This window comes from Littorina saxatilis, linkage group LG6, assembly GCF_037325665.1.
Source record: "Littorina saxatilis isolate snail1 linkage group LG6, US_GU_Lsax_2.0, whole genome shotgun sequence".
NCBI lineage: Eukaryota > Metazoa > Mollusca > Gastropoda > Littorinimorpha > Littorinidae > Littorina > Littorina saxatilis.
The window spans coordinates 45,608,222-45,632,182 of NC_090250.1; the positions used below are offsets into that span (position 1 = coordinate 45,608,222).

Here is a 23,961-nt window from a genome sequence, read left to right on the forward strand (position 1 = left end):
CAACACAAAGCTGTTAATTCAAGACATAGGAAGTACAATGGTGCTTATTGGCTCTTTCTACCATGAGATATGGTCACTTTTAGTGGTTCACTACCTTATTTTGGTCACATTTCATAAGGGTCAAAGTGACCTTGACCTTGATCATATGTGACCAAATGTGTCTCATGATGAAAGCGTAACATGTGCCCCACATAATTTTAAAGTTTGAAACAGTTATCTTCCCTAGTTCAGGGTCAAGGTCACTTCAAAATATGTATACAATCCAACTTTGAAGAGCTTCTGTGACCTTGACCTTGAAGCAAGGTAAACCAAACTGGTATCAAAAGACGGGGCTTACTTTGCCCTATATATCATATATAGGTGAGGTATTGAATCTCAAAAACTTCAGAGAAAATGGGAAAAATGTGAAAAATAGCTGTTTTTTAGGGAACATTTATGGCCCCTGCGACCTTGACCTTGAAGCAAGGTCAAGATGCTATGTATGTTTTTTGGGGCCTTGTCATCATACACCATCTTGCCAAATTTGGTACTGATAGACTGAATAGTGTCCAAGAAATATCCAACGTTAAAGTTTTCCGGACGGACGGACGGACGGACGGACGGACGGACGGACGACTCGGGTGAGTACATAGACTCACTTTTGCTTCGCATGTGAGTCAAAAATTGCAATCCAGTCACCCATTGGACGCAGGGGGCCAGGGCGCACCAAAATGACCCAGTTTTTGCCATGAGAGGTGGTTCCCCTGTCATATCTGAGAGAGGAAACACTTCCTGCACCTGGGTCAGTGACCGACTTTAACTGAGTGAAAATATGTGTGCTCTGTGTGTGCGGCCAGATCAAAGGCATTGTGATAGCTGGGTGGCCTTGTTTATAGACACGACCTTCTTCCCAGGGGTCAATGACCCAGTTTTTGCCATGAGAGGTGGTTCCTCTGTCATATCTGAGAGAGGAAACACTTCCTGCACCGGGGTCAGTGACCGGTCAGTGACCGAGTTTAACAGAGTGTAAATCTGTGTGTGCGACCAGATCAAAGGCAGGGCAGTACCTAGTAGCTGAAACATGCATTATCACAAGTTGTTTGACTGGTACTCAAGCGGTCTCTTTGATTTTTTTTCGTATTTCATTCACGGATTAGGCGCTTCGTTATACAAGACGCAGGGGTCGAACTCGAGGAAAAAAGTCGCGCCTTATGACCCGGAAAGTACGGTAGATAAAAAGGTGTGTCGAATTATATGATAGCGAGCTGTATGAATTGTATGGAAGTTACACGAAGGTCCAAATTGCATAAGATGAGTTTTCCCTATTACGGATAAAATTCTGTTTGTAATGAATAAGTGAGAACAGCGCCGTGGTGGCCCTATTTTCCTTTTCCCCCTTTCCCTTCCCCTGTGTCTGCTAGGGTCTGGCAGTAAACGCACAGAGCGCGCCAGAGTCTTGACAGGTACCTCGGAATGTACCGCACAGTAGCTGATTAATTGTTCAAGAGTATCCCCCCTTCCCTTCCTTCCTTCCCCCTTCTCCTTATCACGCTCAATTAGGAGGCGGAACCGATTGAAATATTTTGGTAATCACTTATACACACGGGCGATTATGATAATAAATACCCCTTTTCGCTCTGATTGGACATTGTGCTTGTATACCTTGTTGATGAAACTTGTGTTTGTGGAATGAGTTCACTGAGTAGACAAGGTATTTGTTTACAGTCAGATCATGGTGTAGCCTGAGAGATGCTGTACATGAGATGTCGACCGTGACCGAGAGGAAATTGTCCTGAGGTGTGTGGGATAATCTTGCTTTTGATTTCGAGAAGATTATAACTGCAAACGGGATTGTTTTCTTGGTGTTTGTTAACATGTTTGCAGTCTTCTTCTTCTTCTTCTTGGCGTTCGCAGAGGTTACACAATCAGTCCAGCACTGGTGATAAATGTTGTCGTTTTCTCCAACTCCTGTCGACTGCCGTATAGTTTGGTCTGCAAGGGAGTTGGTGACGGCCACACTTCTTTTCGTTCCTCATCTAGTAAGGGACATCGCTGTAAGATGTGTTCCGCTGTTTGGTCTTCTTGACCGCAGGCACAGGTTGGTGATGGCGCCAGCTTGAACTTTCGGTTCATGTGAGCATTGAGCCTGTTGTGGCCAGTACGCAGCCTGATGAGGTTGACTTGCTGCTCTCTGGACATTGCGTGGTAGTCATCTCTGTTTGTCCTTGGCCTCATCAATGCCTTGATGATTGTCTTCTGCTCACTAAAGCTGACACTGTTTTCAGGTTGGTCTTCCACGGTTTGCAGTAATGCTATTTGTACGTCATTCTTAGTCATGTTTTTTTCATTTTAATTACTCTCACCTTTACAATATTGTTTTCTATGTTTGACATTGTGTGTGTGTGTAATCCATGCGGTTACCTATTTTTAGTTTGCTGTTCACGTAGTCAAGGTTTACTTGTTGATTTACCATGATTCCTTGATCTATTGTAATTTTTTGGATGATTGTATTATCTTTTTAGGGAGAAAACTTGAAACTGCTTTTGGTAATGTTGGTAGTACTTTGCATGCTCAAATATATCATTGTAGTTCGTAGTACTTATTATTCTATTATAATCTTTACAGGTTGATCCGGTTGGTTTTTGTAGAACGAATAAACAAGAGTGCAACATAACAACTGCATCCGTTTTGATGTTTGAGAGAATCCCTCCACACATGGATCCACTGTGGAATTAGCACTTATGACATAATTTCTCAGCCTGATACTGTTAATTTCTGATTTCTAACCAATTAAGACATTACTATTTTAATTGTGATAATTTAAGTAAAATTTGGCATTTACGCATAGCACAAAGTTTACTCAAAGATATAACAATACTACACAAACAACAGGCACATGGCGATAATTGACAAGACAGGAAACATACCACCCTTGGCAGACATTGAACTAAGGAGCTGTAAGCTGCTTCTCTCAGTTCCGACACATTTGTTGCATCAAGTATGGGGAGGAAGGCATCCTGAAACAGAGAAATTTGCAAATTTTGTATGAGTAAACATTGATATTGTCCTTTAAACATAAACACATAAAGAAAATATATATATAAACACATGCACATTGACAATGACACAAAACAGTCTCCTAGTTTCATATACACATACAGAGAGAGGGGGAGAGAGGGGGAGAGAGAGGGAGAGAGAGAATTGAATTGAACTTTATCTTACAAGGATTAAGATTTAAGGCTACGCCTTTTCTTACAATCTGTCCTTGGGACGCACATGCAGACACACAATGATAAAATAAAACAAGTCGCGTAAGGCGAAATTACTACATTTAGTCAAGCTGTGGAACTCACAGAATGAAACTGAACGTAGTCCGCCGCTAGTGCAAAAGGCAGTGAAAGTGACGAGCCTGTTTGGCGCGGTAGCGGTAACGCTGTGCTTCATAGCACGCTTTACTGTACCTCTCTTTGTTTTAACTTTCTGAGCGTGTTTTTAATCCAAACATATCATATCTATATGTTTTTGGAATCAGGAACCGACAAGGAATAAGATGAAAGTGTTTTTAAATTGATTTCGAAAATTTAATTTTGATCATAATTTTTATTTTTTTTAATTTTCAGAGCTTGTTTTAAATCCAAATATAAGATATTTAATGTTTTTGGAATCAGAAAATTATGAAGAATAAGATGAACGTAATTTTGGACCGTTTTATAAAAAAATTATTTTTTTTACAATGTTCAGATTTTTAATGACCAAAGTCATCAATTAATTTTTAAGCCACCAAGCTGAAATGTAATACCGAAGTCCGACCTTTGTCGAAAATTGCTTGGCCAAAATTTCAATCAATTTGATTGAAAAATGAGGGTGTGACAGTGCCGCCTCAACTTTTACAAAAAGCCGGATATGACGTCATCAAAGACATTTATCGAAAAAAAGGAAAAAAACGTCTGGGGGTATCATACCCAGGAACTCTCATGTCAAATTTCATAAAGATCGGTCCAGTAGTTTAGTCTGAATCGCTCTACACACACACACACACACAGACAGACACACGCACACACACACACCACGACCCTCGTCTCGATTCCCCCTCTATGTTAAAACATTTAGTCAAAACCTGACTAAATGTAAAAATGTAAAGGTTAACAAAGAAAGGAGGTGGGAAAACTTAAACATGTGATGATAATGATGACGATGATGATCAACGACGATGAAGATGATGACGATGAAGATGATGCATGAAGAGCATACACATGTGGTTATCAATAAAATCAAATGCATACTATGCAGGTAATTATGCGTACAAGCTAGTAGCAATGGAACATGTAGCAACAGTACAACAAAATATGTTCAGAATAAAATACACAGCATATCTTTGACATACTAACTGTGGTAGATGGAAACGCGTTAAACTACTCAGACATTAAGTGTTTTTTAACACATTTTTTAAAACTTTTTAACGACTTCAAGTGCTTGAAGGATGATGGAAGTGAATTCCAGACCGATGTACCCGAAAAAGCAAGACCGGTCTTATAAAGGTCAATTCGTGGAATCGGTGGGGTCAAGTTGAGAGAGAGAGAGAGAGAGAGAGAGAGAGAGAGAGAGAGGGAGAGAGAGACACACCCACACACATACAGAGAGAGAGAGAGAGAGAGAGAGAGAGAGAGAGAGAGAGAGAGAGAGAGAGAGAGAGAGAGAGAGAGAGAGAGAGAGAGAGAGAGAGAGAGAGAGAGAGAGAGAGAGAGAGACACACACACACCCAAGATAATATGAATGACCGCTCTAATCCTCAAGGATATTTTCTGCAAGTCAAGACACCCAAATTATGTATGAAGACACGGATAACAATAACATTCAAGACAGTTATATAACAATAACAACTGTGAAACCCTTAGGTGATTCTTCTATCTTATATATATACTTGTGTCTGTCTGTGTCTGTCTGTGTGTGTGTGTGTGTGTGTGTGTGTGTGTGTGTGTGTGTGTGTGTGTGTGTGTGTGTGTGTGTGTGTGTGTGTGTTGGCTATGCACGGCCAAAGTTCTCGATGGATCTGCTTCAAATTTGGTGGGCATATTCAGGTAGACCCCGGACACAACCTGGTCGATGAGAATGTTCAACACGTGCTCTCAGCGCGCAGCGCTGAACCGATTTTGGTTTTTCTGTACATCCATCCCCAGTAACTCTTCCTTATCTTCTCCAGTGTTTTGCGTTTATCTCCCTTCCTTCGTGTGACGTCAATCCATACTCCCGTTACTATTTTTAGAAAGTCACTGTCCACAACGCTTTTATCCCGGCGAAGCCGGATATTCCCGTTACTATTTTTAGAAGGTCACTGTCCACAACGCTTTCATCCCGGCGAAGCCGGGTATTCCTCTACATGTCTCTATGTGCGTGTGTGTGTGTGCATATTAAACTGAGCATTAACCATTTTGGAAAGTACCAATTGTGTATATAGGCGTCAAATACACAATATGACTGGGCTTTCGTCAGTCGGGGAGCTCGATTGCATAAGCGCATGTGTGGGCAGACTGAATCAGGGAAAGGCTACTGTGGCATCAAAATTTCTTAAACTTAAAGCAGGGGTGCCTAGAAAGGCACAAAACATTGGTTTGAATAAAAATTAAACAAGTCGCGTAAGGCAAAATTACTACATTTAGTCAAGCTGCCGAACTCACAGAATGAAACTAAACGCACTGTATTTTTTCACCAAGACAGTACAGCTTCGTCAATCCCCGCGTGAAGGAAATCGCTCACCTCCCACGTGCAAAACGTAGTGATATTGACACGCCAGATTAGCGCGGTAGCGTATTGTGCTTAGCAGGAAAGCGCGCTTTTCTGTAGTCTTGTTAACTTTCTGAGCTTGTTTTGAATACAACCTATCATATCTATATGTTTTTGGAATCAGGAAATGATAAAGAATAAGATGAAATCATTTTTGGATCGATTTCTTAAATTTTAATCGTAAAACTAATTAATCTATTTTTGTTAATTGTGATCACATTTTAAGAGTAAACATGACATACAATACATACATGTATATTTTCAGATTCAGAATGTGATGAAGAATACGATGCAATCAATTTTAATTCTGTTTGCAAAAAAATCGATTTTAATGACAACTTTAATGAGCAAACTCATTAATTAAATTTGAAGCCTCCAAGCTGAAATGCAATACCAAAGTCCGGGCTTCGTCGAAGATTACTTCACCAAAATTTCAACCAATTTGGTTGAAAAATGAGAGCGTGACAGTGCCGCTTCAACTTTCACGAAAAGCCGGATATGACGTCATCAAAGACATAAAAAAAATGAAAAAAACATCTGGAGATACCATACTCAGGATCTCTCATGTCAAGTTTCATGAAGATCGGTCCAGTAGTTTTCTCTGAATCGCTCTACACACACACACACACACACACACACACACACACACACACACACACATACACCACGACCCTCGTCTCGATTCCCCCTCTATGTTAAAACATTTAGTCAAAACTTGACTAAATGTAAAAAAAAACAGTAATGTTACCCCCAGTATTGTTTAAGAAAAGGCGTCTGCACAACAACACACCCACACATTTGGTATGTTAGGGTTTCTCGTTGCCAGACTAGAAAGATCGAAACATTTTCTCTTCCGGTATTTATGTGCTGAGTTCAATATATAATATCGGAAGGCTTTGCATAGATGTCTTCGCATACAAAATTGCAAGCTAAGTCTATGACGGTTTACTAGTGCCAAAACCTGGGGTTACCCATTATCACGTGATAATTACTAATTAACGCTGTCAGTTTCTGTTTTCACTCGTTAGTTACTCATTTTCACGGGATAATTAGTCATTTTCATGGGAAAATGACTAATTTTTAGTTTTGGCACTAGCAATCCATCAGGAAGTAAGCCAAAACTAAAAATTAGTAATTAACAGGTGAAAGTTAGTCATTTCCCCGGGAAAATTAGTAATTAGGCCTAAAAAAAAAATAGGTGTGGTTACGGTAACCCGACCTACCCTATTTTTAGGGGCCGACCCTATAACTTTTTATTACACTAGAATGAATACCCGCTTCGCCGGGTAGCCGGCTTCGCCGGGAAGAAGTACTTAGAGCCGTACGCCGGCTTCGCCGGGTCCGAACAATGGACCCGCCAAGCTTAGGTCCCTCCCATATTCGTGGAATGGGAACAGCACGAAAATGATTCAGTGGCCATAATGCCATTCCTGACCATATCGAGTCCCATCCTTGTCGACGAATGTAACCGTGTTAATCACCTTTGGAGGCGAACTCCACTCAAACAGGACTGAGCAAGTTATGGCTTCTCAAAGGAAGGCCAGTACATAAAATTACACAAAAGCCGCCAGACCACATCACAAACAGAACTGAACAATGCACAGGTGTTGCTTACATAGAGACACACACACTCACACACACACACACAAAAACACAGAGAAGCCGTATCTATAGAGAGATAGATGACAGTGTATTTTTCGCGTGGCTATAAATTGATTCGACCTTTGCACTTTTACAGTGAGGATAATTTACGGGTCCAATTTACGTTCTGTACACTGCGTTGACCTTCTAAAAATAGTAACAGTAACAGAACGCCGGGAATATATCCGAAGACGCTCAGCGCAGTGGACAGCGCAGTGTAGTAACTTACAACTGAACGGGAAAGCCACACGAAGGAAGGGAGATAAACGCCAAACACTGGAGAAGATAAGGAAGAGTTACTTATAATGGTGAAATGAACACAAAAACGAAAATGAGTTCAGCGCTGCGCGCTGAGAGCACGTGTTGAAATATCTCATCGATGATATTGTGTCCGGGGTGTAGCTGAATACGGTGTCCAAATTTGAAAAAGATCCACCGAGAACTTTGGCGTTGTGATGTGGTGTAGCGGCTATGGTGTGTCGGTATGGGGGCCCGGGTAGCTGAGGTGGAACCAAAATAGCTGAGGTGGAACCAAAATCGGTTCCGCGCTGCGCGCTGAGAGCACGTGTTGAAATATCGACCAGGTTGTGTCGTGTCCCGGGTCTACCTGAATATGCCCACCAAATTTGAAGCAGATCCATCGAGAACTTTGGCCGTGCATCGCGCACAGACAGATACACAGACAGATACACAGACAGACACACAGACACTAGTCGTATATATATATAGATTTGTCAAAAAAACAGAAAACACACAAGAAAACGAGTGCAGAAAACGCTATGAAAGCGAAAGCGCCCGAGTCGCACACTTATTTCCCTGTCAAGTAGGTTTAATTTGTACACATTAGAAAAAAAAGTTAAAAAAAAACAACAAGGGATTGCCTACCTTCCTACCCTATTTTTTGGGGCTATGTTACCGTAACCACAACTATTTTTTTTTTTTTGCCTTAACACGTGAAAATGGTAATTATCAAGGGAAAATTACTAATTTTCCCTTGATAATTACAATTATGAGGTTTTGGCACTAGTAAGCCCTATGACGGCTTTTAGTGCCAAAACCTGGGGTTACCCATTATCACGTGATAATTACTAATTAACGCTGTCAGTTACTGTTTTCACCTGTTAGTTACTCATTTTCACGGGAAAATTACCAATTTTTAGTTTTGGCACTAGCAATCCGTCAGGAAGTGAGCCAAAACTAAAAATTAGTAATTAACAGGTGAAAGTTAGGAAAATTACTAATTTTCACGGGAAAATTAGTAATAAACACGTGAAAATGGTAATTATGAGGTTTTGGCACTAGTAAGCCGTCATTTAAGTCAGCAACCCCTCTTTCCTTTTCTTTGTTCCGAGTCACTGACCACCAAGCTAGACCCCTAGCTCTAGCTCTCTATCCCAGTCTCAACTTGAGAGTGAAGCACCATTATGTATTTTATGAACAGAATCGCTGGTAGCGCCTGGTTATACGCGTTTGAAGGAATCGACGGGTTTATATGGTGTGTGTGTGTGTGTGTGCGTGTGTGTGTGTGTGTTTCAGACAAAGCGATGCAACAAACACGGACAGACAATGTGTCGAACCCGAATATCAAAATCACAGTAGTGCTTCCGAAAGTCAGTGAAACCGGACCTGTGCAATCTCTCAAGTCGTCAGCGCAGTAAGGAAAGTAACAAGCCTTGTCGATACAGTATAACGAACAGAACTTTACCTTCAGAATGTCGATTGTGTGACGAGGGGAGGTACGCCAACGAAAGCAACCGGAATCGTTATCGAAATGACGATGCTGGGAAGTGCCACTGCCAGTGTCACAGTCATTCGAGAAGTTCCTGTCCGCCAGTCTTGGACTTTGGCAGACCATTAACAAACGATCTCGAAGATACAAGAACGCCGATGCAAGAGCGTGAAAAACGACGATCACCATGCTTGATGCGCACTGTGTTCCATCCTGATGAAGGAATCAGGAAGCATTCGCACGAAAATGCATGCTGCGATACCATCCCCTTTTCGACAGCATCGCGCGAATACGAAGAGAATCGTCAACAAACGTCTGTGCAGACTGTGGTACTAAGCTGTAGAGCGCCTCCAGTTTTCAAGGGAAGCGACTCCGCCAGACTGTGGGCGGAGAAACAGACTGGCAGCGGTGATGTCTGCAAATGAGGAACTGAGAAAGCGACAACTGTCCGGATTTCCAATAAAAAAATCACCGCCAGCAGTGTTTACCTTTCGCTGGCTGCGCGCCGCGACGCCGCTCTTATCACACATGTGCAACTGCAAACCCTGAGCTTTCAGATCTGTCACTGACTTCACAGCGCTGGTGATGAAGAAAGAAACCCACACAGACCCACATGCGTGGAAACTGGACAGTTGTCAGCAAAACATCGATTGCTGAGCTTCTGACTTGTGTAAAGCCTAAGGCCACAGTCACCTTCGCCTGTTCTCTCAGGCGTAGCCCTAAACTGGTAATTTACTGGCCTCCTATAGGCTAAATAATACGAAGAGATAATGGCCTGAATCATGCAAAACCATAACAAGGAAATAAGACGGGCTTCATGGAGTGACGAAAATACTGACTAATCAGTCGTGACCGAAAGCGGAAAGGTGTTGACACCGTCACCAGGAAAATTGTAATATTCAGGGTGTGCAAAAAAAAATTAGCACTTTTATCACATCTTTTGTGTTCACTGCAGTCAGAGACCTATTTATTCGGGCCCTGAACCGACTTCATTTTTTTGGTCGTGACTTTTGAGAGTAGAACACGGCGTGTCTCCACTGGTCCCACTGAGCCAGTTTTATGAGTTTTTCTATAAGCTGACTGTTTGCACTTAAAGGCCCGGCAGGAGTATATAAGGAGCCTGACCTTCTGCGTTGGCAAATCATTTCAAACCTCTTGCAGGCAACGGACAAATACTGAAAAAAATATCAACAGGCAAATGCTCATCACGATCAATCAATATCAATCAATATGAGGCTTATATCGCGCATATTCTGTGGGTACAGTTATAAGCGCAGGGATTTATTTTTGAATTTTATTTTTTTTATGCAATTTATATCGCGCACATATATTCAAGGCGCAGGGATTTATTTATGCCGTGTGAGATGGAATTTTTTTACACAATACATCACGCATTCACATCGGTCAGCAGATCAATCAATCAATCAATCAATGAGGCTTATATCGCGCATATTCCGTGGGTACAGTTCTAGGCGCTCTGCAGTGATGCCGTGTGAGATGAAATTTTATACGGCCAGTAATTGCAGCCATTTCGGCGCATATTTACCTTTCACGGCCTATTATTCCAAGTCACACGGGTATAGGTAGACAATTATTAACTGTGCCTAAGCAATTTTGCCAGGAAAGACCCTTTTGTCAATCGTGGGATCTTTAACGTGCACACCCAATGTAGTGTACACGGGGGGGAGTTCGGACACCGAAGAGTTGACTCACAAAGTTGACTCTGAAATAAATTTCCGCCGAACCTGGGATCGAACTCACGCTGACAGCGGCCAACTGAATACAAATCCAGCGCGCTACCAACTGAGCTATATCCCCGCCCCGGCGCATATCCTACTTTTCACGGCCTATTATTCCAAGTCACATGGGTATTTTGGTGGACATTTTTATCTATGCCTATACAATTTTGCCAGGAAAGACCCTTTTGTCAATCGTGGGATCTTTAACGTGCACACCCCAATGTAGTGTACACGAAGGGACCTCGATTTTTCGTCTCATCCGAAAGGAAAAAGAAAGAAAGAAATATTTTAGAAGCGCCGGATCTAATCATCTTGGATTGTTCACTGTTGCTGCTCCGCAGTGCCATGGTATTTGTGCTTTTGATAATTAAAAAAGAAAAGAAACAAGTCGCGAACGGCGAAATTACTACATTTAGTCAAGCTGTGGAACTCACAGAATAAAACTGAACGCCGGCACTGCATTTTTTTCACCAAGACCGCATACTCGTAGTTTCATCAGTCCACCGCAAAGGCAGTGAAATCGACAAGTCAGAATAGTGCGGTAATCATGATGGTCGCGCTGTGCTGCATAGCACGCTTTTCTGCACCTCTCTTCGTTTTAACTTTCTGAGCGTGTTGTTAATCCAAACATAACATATCTATATGTTTTTGGAATCAGGAACCGACAAAGAATAAGATGTTTTTAAATCGATTTCGGATTTTTTTTTTAAATCATAATGTTTATATTTTTAATTTTCAGAGCTTGTTTTTAATCCGAATATAACATAGTTATATGTTTTTGGAATCAGAAAATGATGAAGAATAAGATGAACGTAATTTTGGATCGTTTAAAAAAAAAAATTTAATTACAATTTTCAGATTTTTAATGACCAAAGTCATTAATTAATTTTGAAGCCTCCAAGCTGAAATGCAATACCAAAGTCCGGCCTTTGTCGAAGATTGCTTGGCCAAACTTTCAATCAATTTGATTGTAAAATGAGGGTGTGACAGTGCCACCTCAATTGTTACAGAAAGCCGGATATGACGTCATCAAAGACATTTATCCAAAAAATTAAAAAAACCGTCTGGGGATATCATACCCAGGAACTCTCATGTAAAATTTCATAAAGATCGGTCTAGTAGTTTAGTCTGAATCGCTCTACACACACACACTCACACACACACACACACACATATACACCACGACCCTCGACAGTGCCTCGTCTCGATTCTCTATGTTAAAACATTTAGTCAAAACTTGACTAAATGTAAAAAAGAAGATTTGCGCACATTGAATATTTTTTTCTTTCTCAGTATTTGCACTGCAATCAGCCTGATAAATTGGAATCCCTGAAAGAACTATGAGAAATAAATGTCACGTGTATAAGGCTGGGTTATCGATATTAGTGTCATTTTTGACATTCAGAACAAGGGACGGTAGATTTTGGCTATCATAGTGAAACTGTCACAATCATTAGGTCCTTTGGCTCGGTCTTTGAGTTCATTTTGTTATGCTTTTAACGAAATCCGGTACTCTTTAGCTAATATCCTTGTGTCAGTTTTTAATAAAATGGAAAAAGTCACGATGGTCATCATAGAAAACAAAGATTTTATTGACAAGCATTTTAAAATTAACACTGCGAGATAATTGATGGACACAGTTCTACTAAAGTACATATGCTTGGATTTGAACGCTGAGCTGTACTGATCTATACAACTTACTAGCGAAGTCTCTGCTAGCCATCCCAGTCTCAAGGAGGCTGATGCATCATAACGTATTTTATGACCGCCGCAATCGCCGTTCGCTCCTGGTCAGTTAGTCCTATGCATGGAGGAATCGGGTTGATATGTGGTGAGCGACGGTTATGATTAGGCTAGACCGCAATGTAGGTAAATCTGCGGAATGACATCTCAGCTGCATGACAGTTTGGATAGTGTAATATGCCCCCGAGATCCTTCATCGGTCTTATTGTCCGATCTAGCTGCATAAACAACATGATCTGGCATTGCAGAAGAGCCGCGGTGTGGCTTCCATGAAAACTGACTGCGATTAAGACCCCGGCTGCCGCGATTTCAAGTTCAGGTTTGATCGTTTCAATTCGACGTTTTGTTGTGCTATCGACTACACTAACCGAAACCGCAGTCTAATCGAAGTCGATGACGAAAATCCGGAAAGAACCGACCTTCTCTCTCCTAAAGACATTTTTGCAGCGGTTTCAAGTGATTAAAATCTCATTACGCTGATCGATACAAGAAGCGATAATTGCATGCCGCGTTGGTTCTGGCCGTTCAGTGTTTACCTGGGCGGCAGATGACTTGTTTTCTCATGTCCTCGACCCTAGCATAAGAAACGAGTCGATTTCTGTATGACCAAGTGGGACAAAGCGCAGGCCTAGTGAACGGTTGTTGTAGTTAATCTGGTGGTGCATGGTGAGGTAGTGGTTAGCTGGTTTGACTCGGTCTGTGCAGGGACCTATCTAATATAGGTCTATGGTCTGTGCATGCTTCTTTACGTAGCCTACTTGCGGAATTTGGGCCCAATTAGTTTTTCAGTCTGCCAGAATACGTTTGGTGTATTGCCCCCCGCCCCAGTCTCCCCCCCCCCCCCCCCCCCCATATCAAACCGAGCGTTAACCATCTCGGAAAGTCACAAGTAGGTGTCATTATATATGTCGTGCCGAATTCACGGAATTGCCGAATTCGCGTAATCGGCAACATTTTTGCCTATTTCGCGTAATCGGCAAAACGCTGCCTATTACGCGAAATCGGCAGCGTTTTGCCGATTACGCGAAAAGGCTTCTAAAAACTGCCTATTTTGCAAAATCGGCAGCCACCTTTTGATTTTAAAGTTATCAAATGCCTGGGATATCATCACACTCAGACAGCTAGATACTCGAATAGATCAATAACGCAAAAATCGATAAGCTATGGCAAGTTATGGCAAAAAGTGTAGTTTTCGTGCATTTCTGGAGCTATGCTCAACACAGACCAACACAGACCATAAAAACCATAATAGGGAGGTAAAGTAATGGTAATGCAATGTTCTGGTGACATAAAAAGTTACAGACTGGCTGCTGCTTTTGCGAAATGGGCACATTTTAGAAGCCTTTACACATTCTCGGCAAAACGCTGCCGATTTCGCGTAATGGGCAGCGTTTTGCCGGTTACGCGAATTCGGCAAAAATGTTGCCGATTCCGCGAATTCGACAATTCCGTGAATTCGGCACGACATATATATCTGCAATATGACTGGCCTTTAGTCAGTCGGGGAGCTCGATTGCGTAAGAGCACGTGTGCCCAGACTAGACTACAGGGGGAGGTTACTGTATTTTCTAAGTTTGAACACAGTCTACACAGGCACCTGAAACTGGTTTAAAAAACAACAACACCCAACAGCAGCTTTTACTCCCAGTAATGTTTAAAAAAACAAAAAGGTACCTGTAAAACATCCCAACCAGTGTTTAGTTTGTTACTTTTTCTTGTTGTCAGAAATACACTCGAAAGATCAAAAATGTTCCTCTTCCGACGTTAATGTGCCTTTGCCTCTGATGTCTCTGCAGATAAAAGTTACAGGCGAAGTGAACGATTTCTCTTTCTTTTTGTTCGTTCCGGGTCACTGACCTCTAAGCTATCTATCAAGGAGCCTGATGCATCATTACGTATGTTATGACCAGAAGCGCAAGTAAGAGCTGGTTATACGCTTAAGAAGGAATCGGTTTGATATCCCCCCCCCCCCCCCCCCTCTCTTTCTCCCTTCTCTCTCTCTCTCTCTCTGAGGCAAGGCCACCTAAATTCCCAGAACAGACATACAATTGAATCTGTTTACAAACAAGTGTCTCCCATTGTCTCTCTCGACCCTCTCCTCCCCCCCCCCCCCCCCCCACCTCTCCCCCCTCTCTCTCTCTCTCTCTCTCTCTCTCTCTCTCTCTTGTTTATTTCAGTCGTAGCTCTCGTCAACAATTGCCGCTTTGCGGTGCGAGCTTGAACACCATACAAAAAGGTGATGTGTACTCCAAAGGACGACTACGTGTAAATAAATGATTTAGCGTTGATCAACCTCATTCCGTTTCTCGGCGCCTTTCCAATCTAATCAGGTTCACAGCTGCAGCCCTTTGGTAACAGAACAGAACAAGTCGCGTAAGGCGAAATTACTACATTTAGTCAAGCTGTGGAACTCACAGAATGAAACTGAACGTAGTCCGGCGCTAGTGCAAAAGGCAGTGAAAGTGACGAGCCTGTTTGGCGCGGCAGCGGTTGCGCTGTGCTTCATAGCACGCTTTACTGTACCTCTCTTCGTTTTAACTTTCTGAGCGTGTTTTTAATCCAAACATATCATATCTATATGTTTTTGGAATCAGGAACCGACAAGGAATAAGATGAAGTAGTTTTTAAATCGATTTCCGAAATTTGATTTTGATCATAATTTTTATATTTTTAATTTTCAGAGATTGTTTTAATTCAAATATAACATATGTATATGTTTTTGGAATCTGGAATCAGCAAATGATGGAGAATAAGATGAACGTAAATTTGGATAGTTTTATAAAAAAAAATTTTTTTTTACAATTTTCAGATTTTTAATGACCAAAGTCATTAATTAAATTTTAAGCCACTAAGCTGAAATGCAATACCGAAGTCCGGGCTTCGTCGAACATTACTTGACCAAAATGTCAACCAATTTGGTTAAAAAATGAGGGCGTGACAGTGCCGCCTCAACTTTCACGAAAAGCCGGATATGACATTTATCAAAAAAATGAAAAAAACGTATGGGGATATCATACCCAGGAACTGTCATGTCAAATTTCATAAAGATCGGTCCAGTAGTTTGGTCTGAATCGCTCTACACGCACGCACGCACACACACACACACACACACACACACACACACACACACACACACACATACACACACACACACATACACCACGACCCTCGTCTCGATTCCCCCCTCTATGTTAAAACATTTAGTCATAACTTGACTAAATGTAAAAAGAAAGTCGTTAAATGTGCGGCTTGCAGCAACAGATCTTTTCTGTCTGGATTAACTGTAACGGCTTTCCGCAAAGCAGTACCATTCTATAGCTGTGTGAGCCTGGTTGACTCAATTTTTGGAAATAATTCTGTCAGGGTTTTTATCGCGGCTGTGCAAGACGGAGTTGCGTCCCTTGAAAACAGTGAGGCAAACACGCATGTCCATTGATGCCGTCGCTTGTTCCCGCTACTAATCATGCAGCAGTGTAGGCCTACGTGTTGTTGCCTCACTGTTTCGAAGGGGCGCGACTGTGACTCTTCCACTGCCTTAACTCATTGTTTCCCTCATTTGACTCATTTGGCTCTATCTGACTAGGTACGGATATATCCGATCAGACTGTTAGCTTCAGTCACTTCCTGTAACGTCTATCGCCTGCATTTCAGCGTGTTGATACACAGTTACTACACAGTTACTACAATTCTGAGTTACCTGTCGCAGCACAGCTGATCTCGGCTAAAACAAATATGGTCAACATAGGTGGGGTAGAAAGTGTTAAAACCTGGAACCTTGCATATTTCGTCCTTCCCATGCCAAACTGACACTGTTAACACAAATCATATGTTCGAGCGATCGACGACCTCGAAGAAAAAAAATTGAAGACAAGAGAACAACATCGCAAGTGGCATCAGCCTCTCCCCTCCTTTCTCAGTCTCGACAAGACTTTAGGCACATGTAGGCCTACTAGTACTATTGTCTGTTTATCTTTTATGAAAAAATGGCAACAGTAGATGAAAAAGAAGCAGCTTCCTTACACTGACATGCACCATTCTGATAATCATCGGTCCACGGCTATTGCCAGTTTCTCTCTGACAGCATGCTGAATTATTGCGCGAATCTATCAAAACAAGAATACAGAGTTATCTCCCATATGTTTTTCGCGAGCACTAATCTAAATTTGAGATCAGTGTTCGCGAGACGAAAATGATTGCAGATTGGCCGACTTCGACAGTGATCTCCGTTCTGTTCTTCACAGTTATGATAAAGACATCGTTCTAAGGTCAAAACAAGTCGAAATTTTGAGACTGCTGTCGGAAAGGAGACCGTGATATATGGTTGCATCACTCTCAACAGGTTACAGAAAAATCGTCTGCTTCGGCGCACACTGAGGCCAAAGTTGATTATCACGTGACACTTTAGAGTTGTTTGCACAGTAAATACATCCGCGAAAGATAGCTCGCTTGAAACTGTCTTACATATCAATTCCTTTGTAATGTAAAAATTACAGAACACCATGAAAAATCATTATCGACGATCGCGAATCTGCTTATATCCATAACACATTACGAAAAGATCTAAATATGTAAAAAAAAAAAAAATCGATTTCTTACCCACAGAAAGAAAACCAAGGCATCCTGTCAGGAATAGAATGAGACCCGAAGGGAAGTAATTCATTTTTGACCTGAGTTCAGGATGTGACATGCACGGCATGCATACAATTATTTCTGGAACTGTGAGTAAAGAAAAATTGAACACACACACACACAAACACACAAGTCGGTAAAAACGGTATTGTTGCGATGTACCTTTTCCCCCTCTTCTAGTTGCGTAAAAGATAATTACAAGTACGTATTTCGGGGGGAAGGGGGGGGGGGGGGGGCGCGAAAACGTTTAATCGGCGAAAATGGTTGTGTTGCGAAGGTTGTTTTTGCCCCCTTACCTAATTACCTAGAAGATTACTAGATGTGCATAAAAGGTTCACCGACCACCCCTTACCTCTTTTAGTAGCATAGCTCGCTGCGGCACCGCCTCGCCAAGTAATAGTAAATTGCTTCACACAATTCCGATGAACGTCATCCCCACCAGGTCTATGCACACACTGATGTACACATCGTACAAACAAAGCTTACGGAGTGAATCCGTTTGCAAAATAAATCCATATAAGCTTGGCTTAAAAGTCTACATCAAACCCGATGGAATGCAGAATCGTGCAAAACCTCAACGCAGAAATATTACCGAGTTTTAAATCGCTTCACTAACCGTTCTGTGACTTGAGGTTGGCTTCGCTCTTGTAGGATGATAACAATAATGATAATAATACTGTTTTTTCCTACTCTGGATAAAGTTCCATTCATAGCTCCAAGCGCTCTACAATGCCAGTAGGCCTACTGTGACATGGAATCAAGAACACAAACAACAAGTCGTGTAGGGCGAAATTACTACATTTAGTCAAGCTGTCGAACTCACGGAATGAAACTGAAGGCACTGTATTTTTTCACCAAGACAGTACAGCTTCGTCAATCCCCGCGTGAAGGAAATCGCTCACCTTCCACGTGCAAAACGTAGTGATATTGACACGCCAGATTAGCGCGGTAGCGTATTGTGCTAAGCAGGAAAGCGCGCTTTTCTGTATTCTTCTTTACTTTCTGAGCTTGTTTTGAATACAACCTATCATACCTATATGTTTTTGGAATCAGGAAATGATGAAGAATAAGATGAAATCTTTTTTGGATCGATTTCTTAACTTTTAATCGTAAGACTAATTAATCTATTATCGTTAATTGTGATCACATTTTAAGAGTAAACATGACATATGTATATATTTTTAGATTCAGAATGTGATGAAGAATACGATGCAATCAATTTTAAATCTGTTTGCAAAAAATCGATTTTAATGACAACTTTAATGAGCAAACTCATTAATTAAATTTTAAGCCTCCAAGCTGAAATGCAATACCAAAGTTCGGGCTTCGTGGAAGATTACTTCACCAAAATTTCAACCCATTTGGTTGAAAAATGAGAGCGTGACAGTGCCGCCTCAACTTTCACGAAAAGCCGGATATGACGTCATCAAAGACATTTATAAAAAAAAAATGAAAAAAACATCTGGAGATACCATACTCAGGATCTCTCATGTCAAGTTTCATGAAGATCGGTCCAGTAGTTTTCTCTGAATCGCTCTACACACACACACACACACACACACACACACACACACACACACACACACACACACACACACACATACATACACCACACCCTCGTCTCGATTCCCCCCTCTACGTTAAAACATTTAGTCAAAACTTGACTAAATGTAAAAAGGATTCAAACTACGGAATCAAACAAAGCTGAACTTAACTGAAGCATAGCACCAATAGAAAACAAAATCTGAAATCTGAAAAAATAATATCAGGATTACAAGAGAAATTGAGCACATCGGCATTCCTAGACACAGGTGCGCGCACGCACACAGAGTTATGTCAGTGCCAAGATATATATTATAACTTGCGTGTATTAAAAAAAAACCACTGAAAAAACAACAACAACCAGGCAACCCCATGGGACAAACATTCGTGAATGATCAGCTGGGGTCTTAACGTCATTTTAGGTCACAGACTTAATAGCACAAGCATTGCTGATTTCCACTAGTATGATAAAAATGCTTAAATCACTACACGAAACAAGTCGCGTAAGGCGAAATTACTACATTTAGTCAAGCTGTGGAACTCACAAAATGAAACTGAACGCACTGCATTTTTTCACAATGACCGTAGTCCGCCGCAAGTGCAAAAGGCAGTGAAAGTGACGAGCCTGTTCAGCGCGGTAGCGGTGCGCTGTGCTGCATAGCACACTTTACTGTACCTCTCTTCGTTTTAACTTTCTGAGCGTGTTTTTAATCCAAACATATCATATATATATGTTTTTGGAATCAGGTACCGACAAGGAATAAGATGAAATTGTTTTTAAAACGATTTCGGAAATTTAATTTTAATCATAATTTTTATATTTTTAATTTCCAGAGCTTGTTTTTAATCCGAATATAACATATTTATATGTTTTTTGAATCAGAACATGATGAAGAATAAAATAAAAGTAATTTTGGATCGTTTTATAAAAAAATTATTTTAATTACAATTTTTAGATTTTTAATGACCAAAGTCATTAATTAATTTTTAAGCCTCCATGCTGAAATGCAATACCGAAGTCCGGCCTTTGTCGAAGATTTGACCAAAATTTCAATTAATTTGATTGAAAAATGAAGGTGTGACAGTGCCGCCTCAACTTTTACAAAAAGCCGGATATGACGTCATAAAAGACATTTATCGAAAAAATGAAAAAAAAGTCTGGGGATTTCATACCCAGGAACTCTCATGTCAAATTTCATAAAGATCGGTTCCAGTAGTTTAGTCTGAATCGCTGTACATACACGCACAGACACACAGACACACACACACACACATACATACACCACACCCTCGTCTCGATTCCCCCCTCTATGTTAAAACATTTAGTCAAAACTTGACTAAATGAAATAAAACTAGCTAGGATGCTATGTTTTCTTTGAGTGATACTGTTTGTGTACGGAATGTATGTGAAACACCTCCGTTAAGAGGACGCCTCTAAGCCTATCAAGAGACACCTTTTCAAAGTATCTTTGCCCGGGCTGTTGACTAGACCAAGACAGGCTATACCTGTCGTGACTGGTCACCTGCTATGTAGGGATATTTTTGGCTATGGTGTCGGCCTTTCAGGTACCACTGTACATCAGGTAAGATAAGGACATCTTGACTCTTGGAACGCATGACGTTCTAGCGTCGATTCGACCACGTCAATGCTCACGTTTCCATCTGAAAACCTTTGTCAACTCTGTGGGGAAATCGTGATCCATTGCGCCGACAATCAGTTTATCATAGACCTCATTGACACCAGTGGTCTCTAAAGCCACCTCCAGCGGATAGTTATCATGGGATATCAGCTATGTCTGAGTGCCCGCTGAGTGCCCGGCTGATAAGGTGAACAAACATTATAGCCGCCTTCGGCGTCGTTATTTCAGATTCGTGTTTATGTTTGTGTGCTAAATTTGAAGCAAACACCGGGGGACAACTAGATGAGATTGCTGGGGTAGATTTTGACGTTTTTAAAGGCACACTTGATCCTTCATTTGTAACTGCTCGGCTCGCCATCTCGGCCAAATCTGGCCACGCGTTTACATGAAAAAATGAACATACCTCCGCTTAGTCACATACAACCAAAAACACCATCACTGTCGAGTTGGATTCTGTTGGTGAATGAATTTCTTACGAAATGAATTCATCTAATAATTGACGCTGTGCACAGAGAGCACTAAGGCTGTTCATTACGGTATGGGACAAAGTGGAGGATTTGGTCTTATCCCGTGTTAAAACCTGGCTAGATCTTGATTGATAGATCTGAGATTGTGAGCCGAACTGTTTACACGGGAAGGAAGGTGGGAAAGGCTCGGGGGAGGGGGGAGGGGGAGGGTTGCCGAGTCTCTCTCTCTCTCTCTCTCTCTCTCTCTCTCTCTCTCTCTCTCTCTCTCTCTCTCTCTCTCACACACACACACACACACACACACAAACACACGCACATACACACACACACACAAACACACACACACGCGCACACACACACACACACACACACACACACACACACACACACATACACACACACAGATACACACACACACACACAGAGAATGACGAGCTCTTCCCGTCAGCGCAATCATATCACCAGCCACAGTAAGTAAATGTACCGGTATGTCAAAAGAATACAAAATTAATGTACCTCCAACAATCCTCAGATGTATTGCACAATCTCGTTCGCGAAAAAGTTGAAGACAAGAGAAAATACAAGACAAGGGAGCCACACAATGAAAATATGAGACGGAAGAAGAAAAGATCCAAGAGGTTAAGCATCTTGGTGACAATTCCCCCTCACGCACGTTATGTTTGGCCTCACGCCACCACCACCTCCACCACATCATCCATCCACCCCACCTCCACCCCACCCCCCTATTCTCATCAGAACAAGACAGACAAGCAGTTTATCCGCAGCCCCGCTCTAAATAGTTTACGTCCTTTTGTTACACGATGTAACAAACAAACAAAAACCGAACCAATCATTTCATGCGCAGTTAATCAAATTTGTCATTGTACTTCGTTTCCTACCCTTAATTACTGTTTTTGTTACGCCAAAAGTCCAAGTGACTTCAGTTTGCATTTTCATTTCAGCCTTGCAGAGACGTGCACTTGGGATGTTCGGGGCATTTTGCTAAGCCAAGAATTTCAGGCTTCATTTTCATCTCAGCAGTGCTGGAACGAAACCACTTTAGACACAAGTGTTCCATTTTTGAACACATTTCGGTAACACGTTTTGAACACTGTCTGACAGTAAATAGTTCTCCTTGCAAAAAAGGCACATAATAAACATATATAGTTCACAAGTCATAATTACTATGTCACAAAATGTTTAAATTTGTTACAGAAATCCCCCCGCGGGTTAGGGGGAAGAATTTACCCGATGCTCCCCAGCATGTCGTAAGAGGCGACTAACGGATTCTGTTTCTCCTTTTACCCTTGTTAAGTGTTTCTTGTATAGATATAGTCAATGTTTGTAAAGATTTTAGTCAAGCAGTATGTAAGAAATGTTAAGTCCTTTGTACTGGAAACTTGCATTCTCCCAGTAAGGTCATATATTGTACTACGTTGCAAGCCCCTGGAGCAATTTTTTGATTAGTGCTTTTGTGAACAAGAAACAATTAACAAGTGGCTCTATCCCATCCCCCCTCTTTCCCCGTCGCGATATAACCTTGAACGGTTGAAAACGACGTTAAACACCAAATAAAGAAAGAAAGTTACAGAAATGTGTTCAAAAGTGTTAAGAGTGCACTTGTTCAGTGTTTTTCATACATTTGGTACGCCTAGAATTTCAGATTCAGTTCATCTTAGCAGTTCAGAGACGTTCAGTGATTGGGGCATTTTGTTACGACGATAATTTCAGGTCTTCATGTTCATCTCAGCAGTGCAGAGACGTATACACTTGTTCAGTGTTGAGCATTTTGCTTTTCCAAGAGTCCAGGTAACTTCAGGTCTTCATTTTCATCTCAACAGCGCAGGGACATACACCTGTTCTGTGTTAGGGCATTGATCGACCCTTATAACTCCCTCGTTACATCGATATGAGGCAAGCTGCTGACGTCATACGTCCATTTGCAAGTAGGACAAGGTGAATGGTTTTGTATGCTGCACAGATATTTCTTATTGATTCACGCTGGGAGGAATGGGGGAGGGTGTGTGTGCGTGTCGTTTTCTATTTGGTTCAAATGTGATTGTGTCGCTATCTTAGTTATTCTTCTCTCTCTCTCTCTCTCTCTCTCTCTCTCTCTCTCTCTCTCTCTCTCTCAAGGACAGATTGTAAGAAAAGGCGTAGCCTTAAATCTCAATCCTTGTTAAATAAAGTTCAGTTCAATTCAATTCTCTCTCTTTTTCTCATCGAGGCAAACCCACAAATTCCCAGAAGTCAAATGGTTTCCTAACATATCTCTCAACTGACTTCTCTCTCTCCCTCCCTCCCTCCCTCCCTCCCTCCCTCTTGTTTGTTTGTTTAATGTCCCAAGGACAGATTGTAAGAAATGGCCCAGCCTTGAATTTTTATCCTTGTAATATAAAGTTCAATCTCAGTCTCAGTCTCACACACTCACGCACACACAGAAAGAGCGATGAAGGAGAAGATAAAAAAGACAAACAAAGGGACCGAAAGGAAAGGATGGTAGCTAGAGAGAGAGAGAGAGAGAGAGAGAGAGAGAGAGAGAGAGAGGGAGAGAGAGGGAGAGAGAGGGAGAGAGAGAGAGAGAGAGAGAGAGGGGAGAGAGAGAGAGAGAGAGGGGGAGAGAGAGAGGGAGAGAGAGAGAGAGAGAGAGAGAGAGAGAGGGAGAGAGAGAGAGGGAGGGAGAGAGAGACAGACAGAGACAGACAGAGACAGACAGAGACAGAGAGACAGAGGCTTTACAACAAAATAAAGACACAAAAGCCAGGGCCATGTTTTGTGAAAGTGCTATTTCCTAGGACGTCCAGACAAATTAAATAGTGCATTGAGCGAACAATTTCCATTAGGAAGGCTATTTCCCCCGAGTAACAAAGCAATAAATGTTACATTCGTTTTTACTCTCTCTTTTGTGTGAAAATCATTCCCCAATAAAGAATCACTGATCTCTCTCTCTCTCTCTCTCTCTCTCTCTCTCTCTCTCTCTCTCTCTCTCTCTCTCTCTCTCTCTCTCTCTCTCTCTCTCTCTCTCTCTCTCTCTCTCTCTCTCTCTCTCTCTCTCTCTCTCTCTCTCTCTC

At 41.6% G+C, this 23,961-nt stretch overlaps 1 protein-coding gene across 2 annotated transcripts in view; it reads right to left on the reverse strand.

Annotated features, from left to right (window-relative positions):
• The window catches only part of LOC138969327 (cGMP-dependent 3',5'-cyclic phosphodiesterase-like), a 156,915-nt gene that overhangs the window by 94,545 nt on the left and 38,409 nt on the right, over positions 1-23,961 (reverse strand). The window contains exons 1-2 of one of the 2 annotated variants that reach the window (XM_070342098.1): positions 9,107-9,668; positions 2,907-2,996 (exon numbers count right to left, since the gene is read on the reverse strand). In XM_070342098.1, coding sequence (XP_070198199.1) covers positions 2,907-2,996; positions 9,107-9,319 — 303 coding nt within the window. In that variant the 5' untranslated portion in view covers positions 9,320-9,668. Of the gene's footprint in view, positions 1-2,906; positions 2,997-9,106; positions 9,669-23,961 lie in introns of those variants that run through there. The other variant, XM_070342099.1, reaches the window with a different exon arrangement.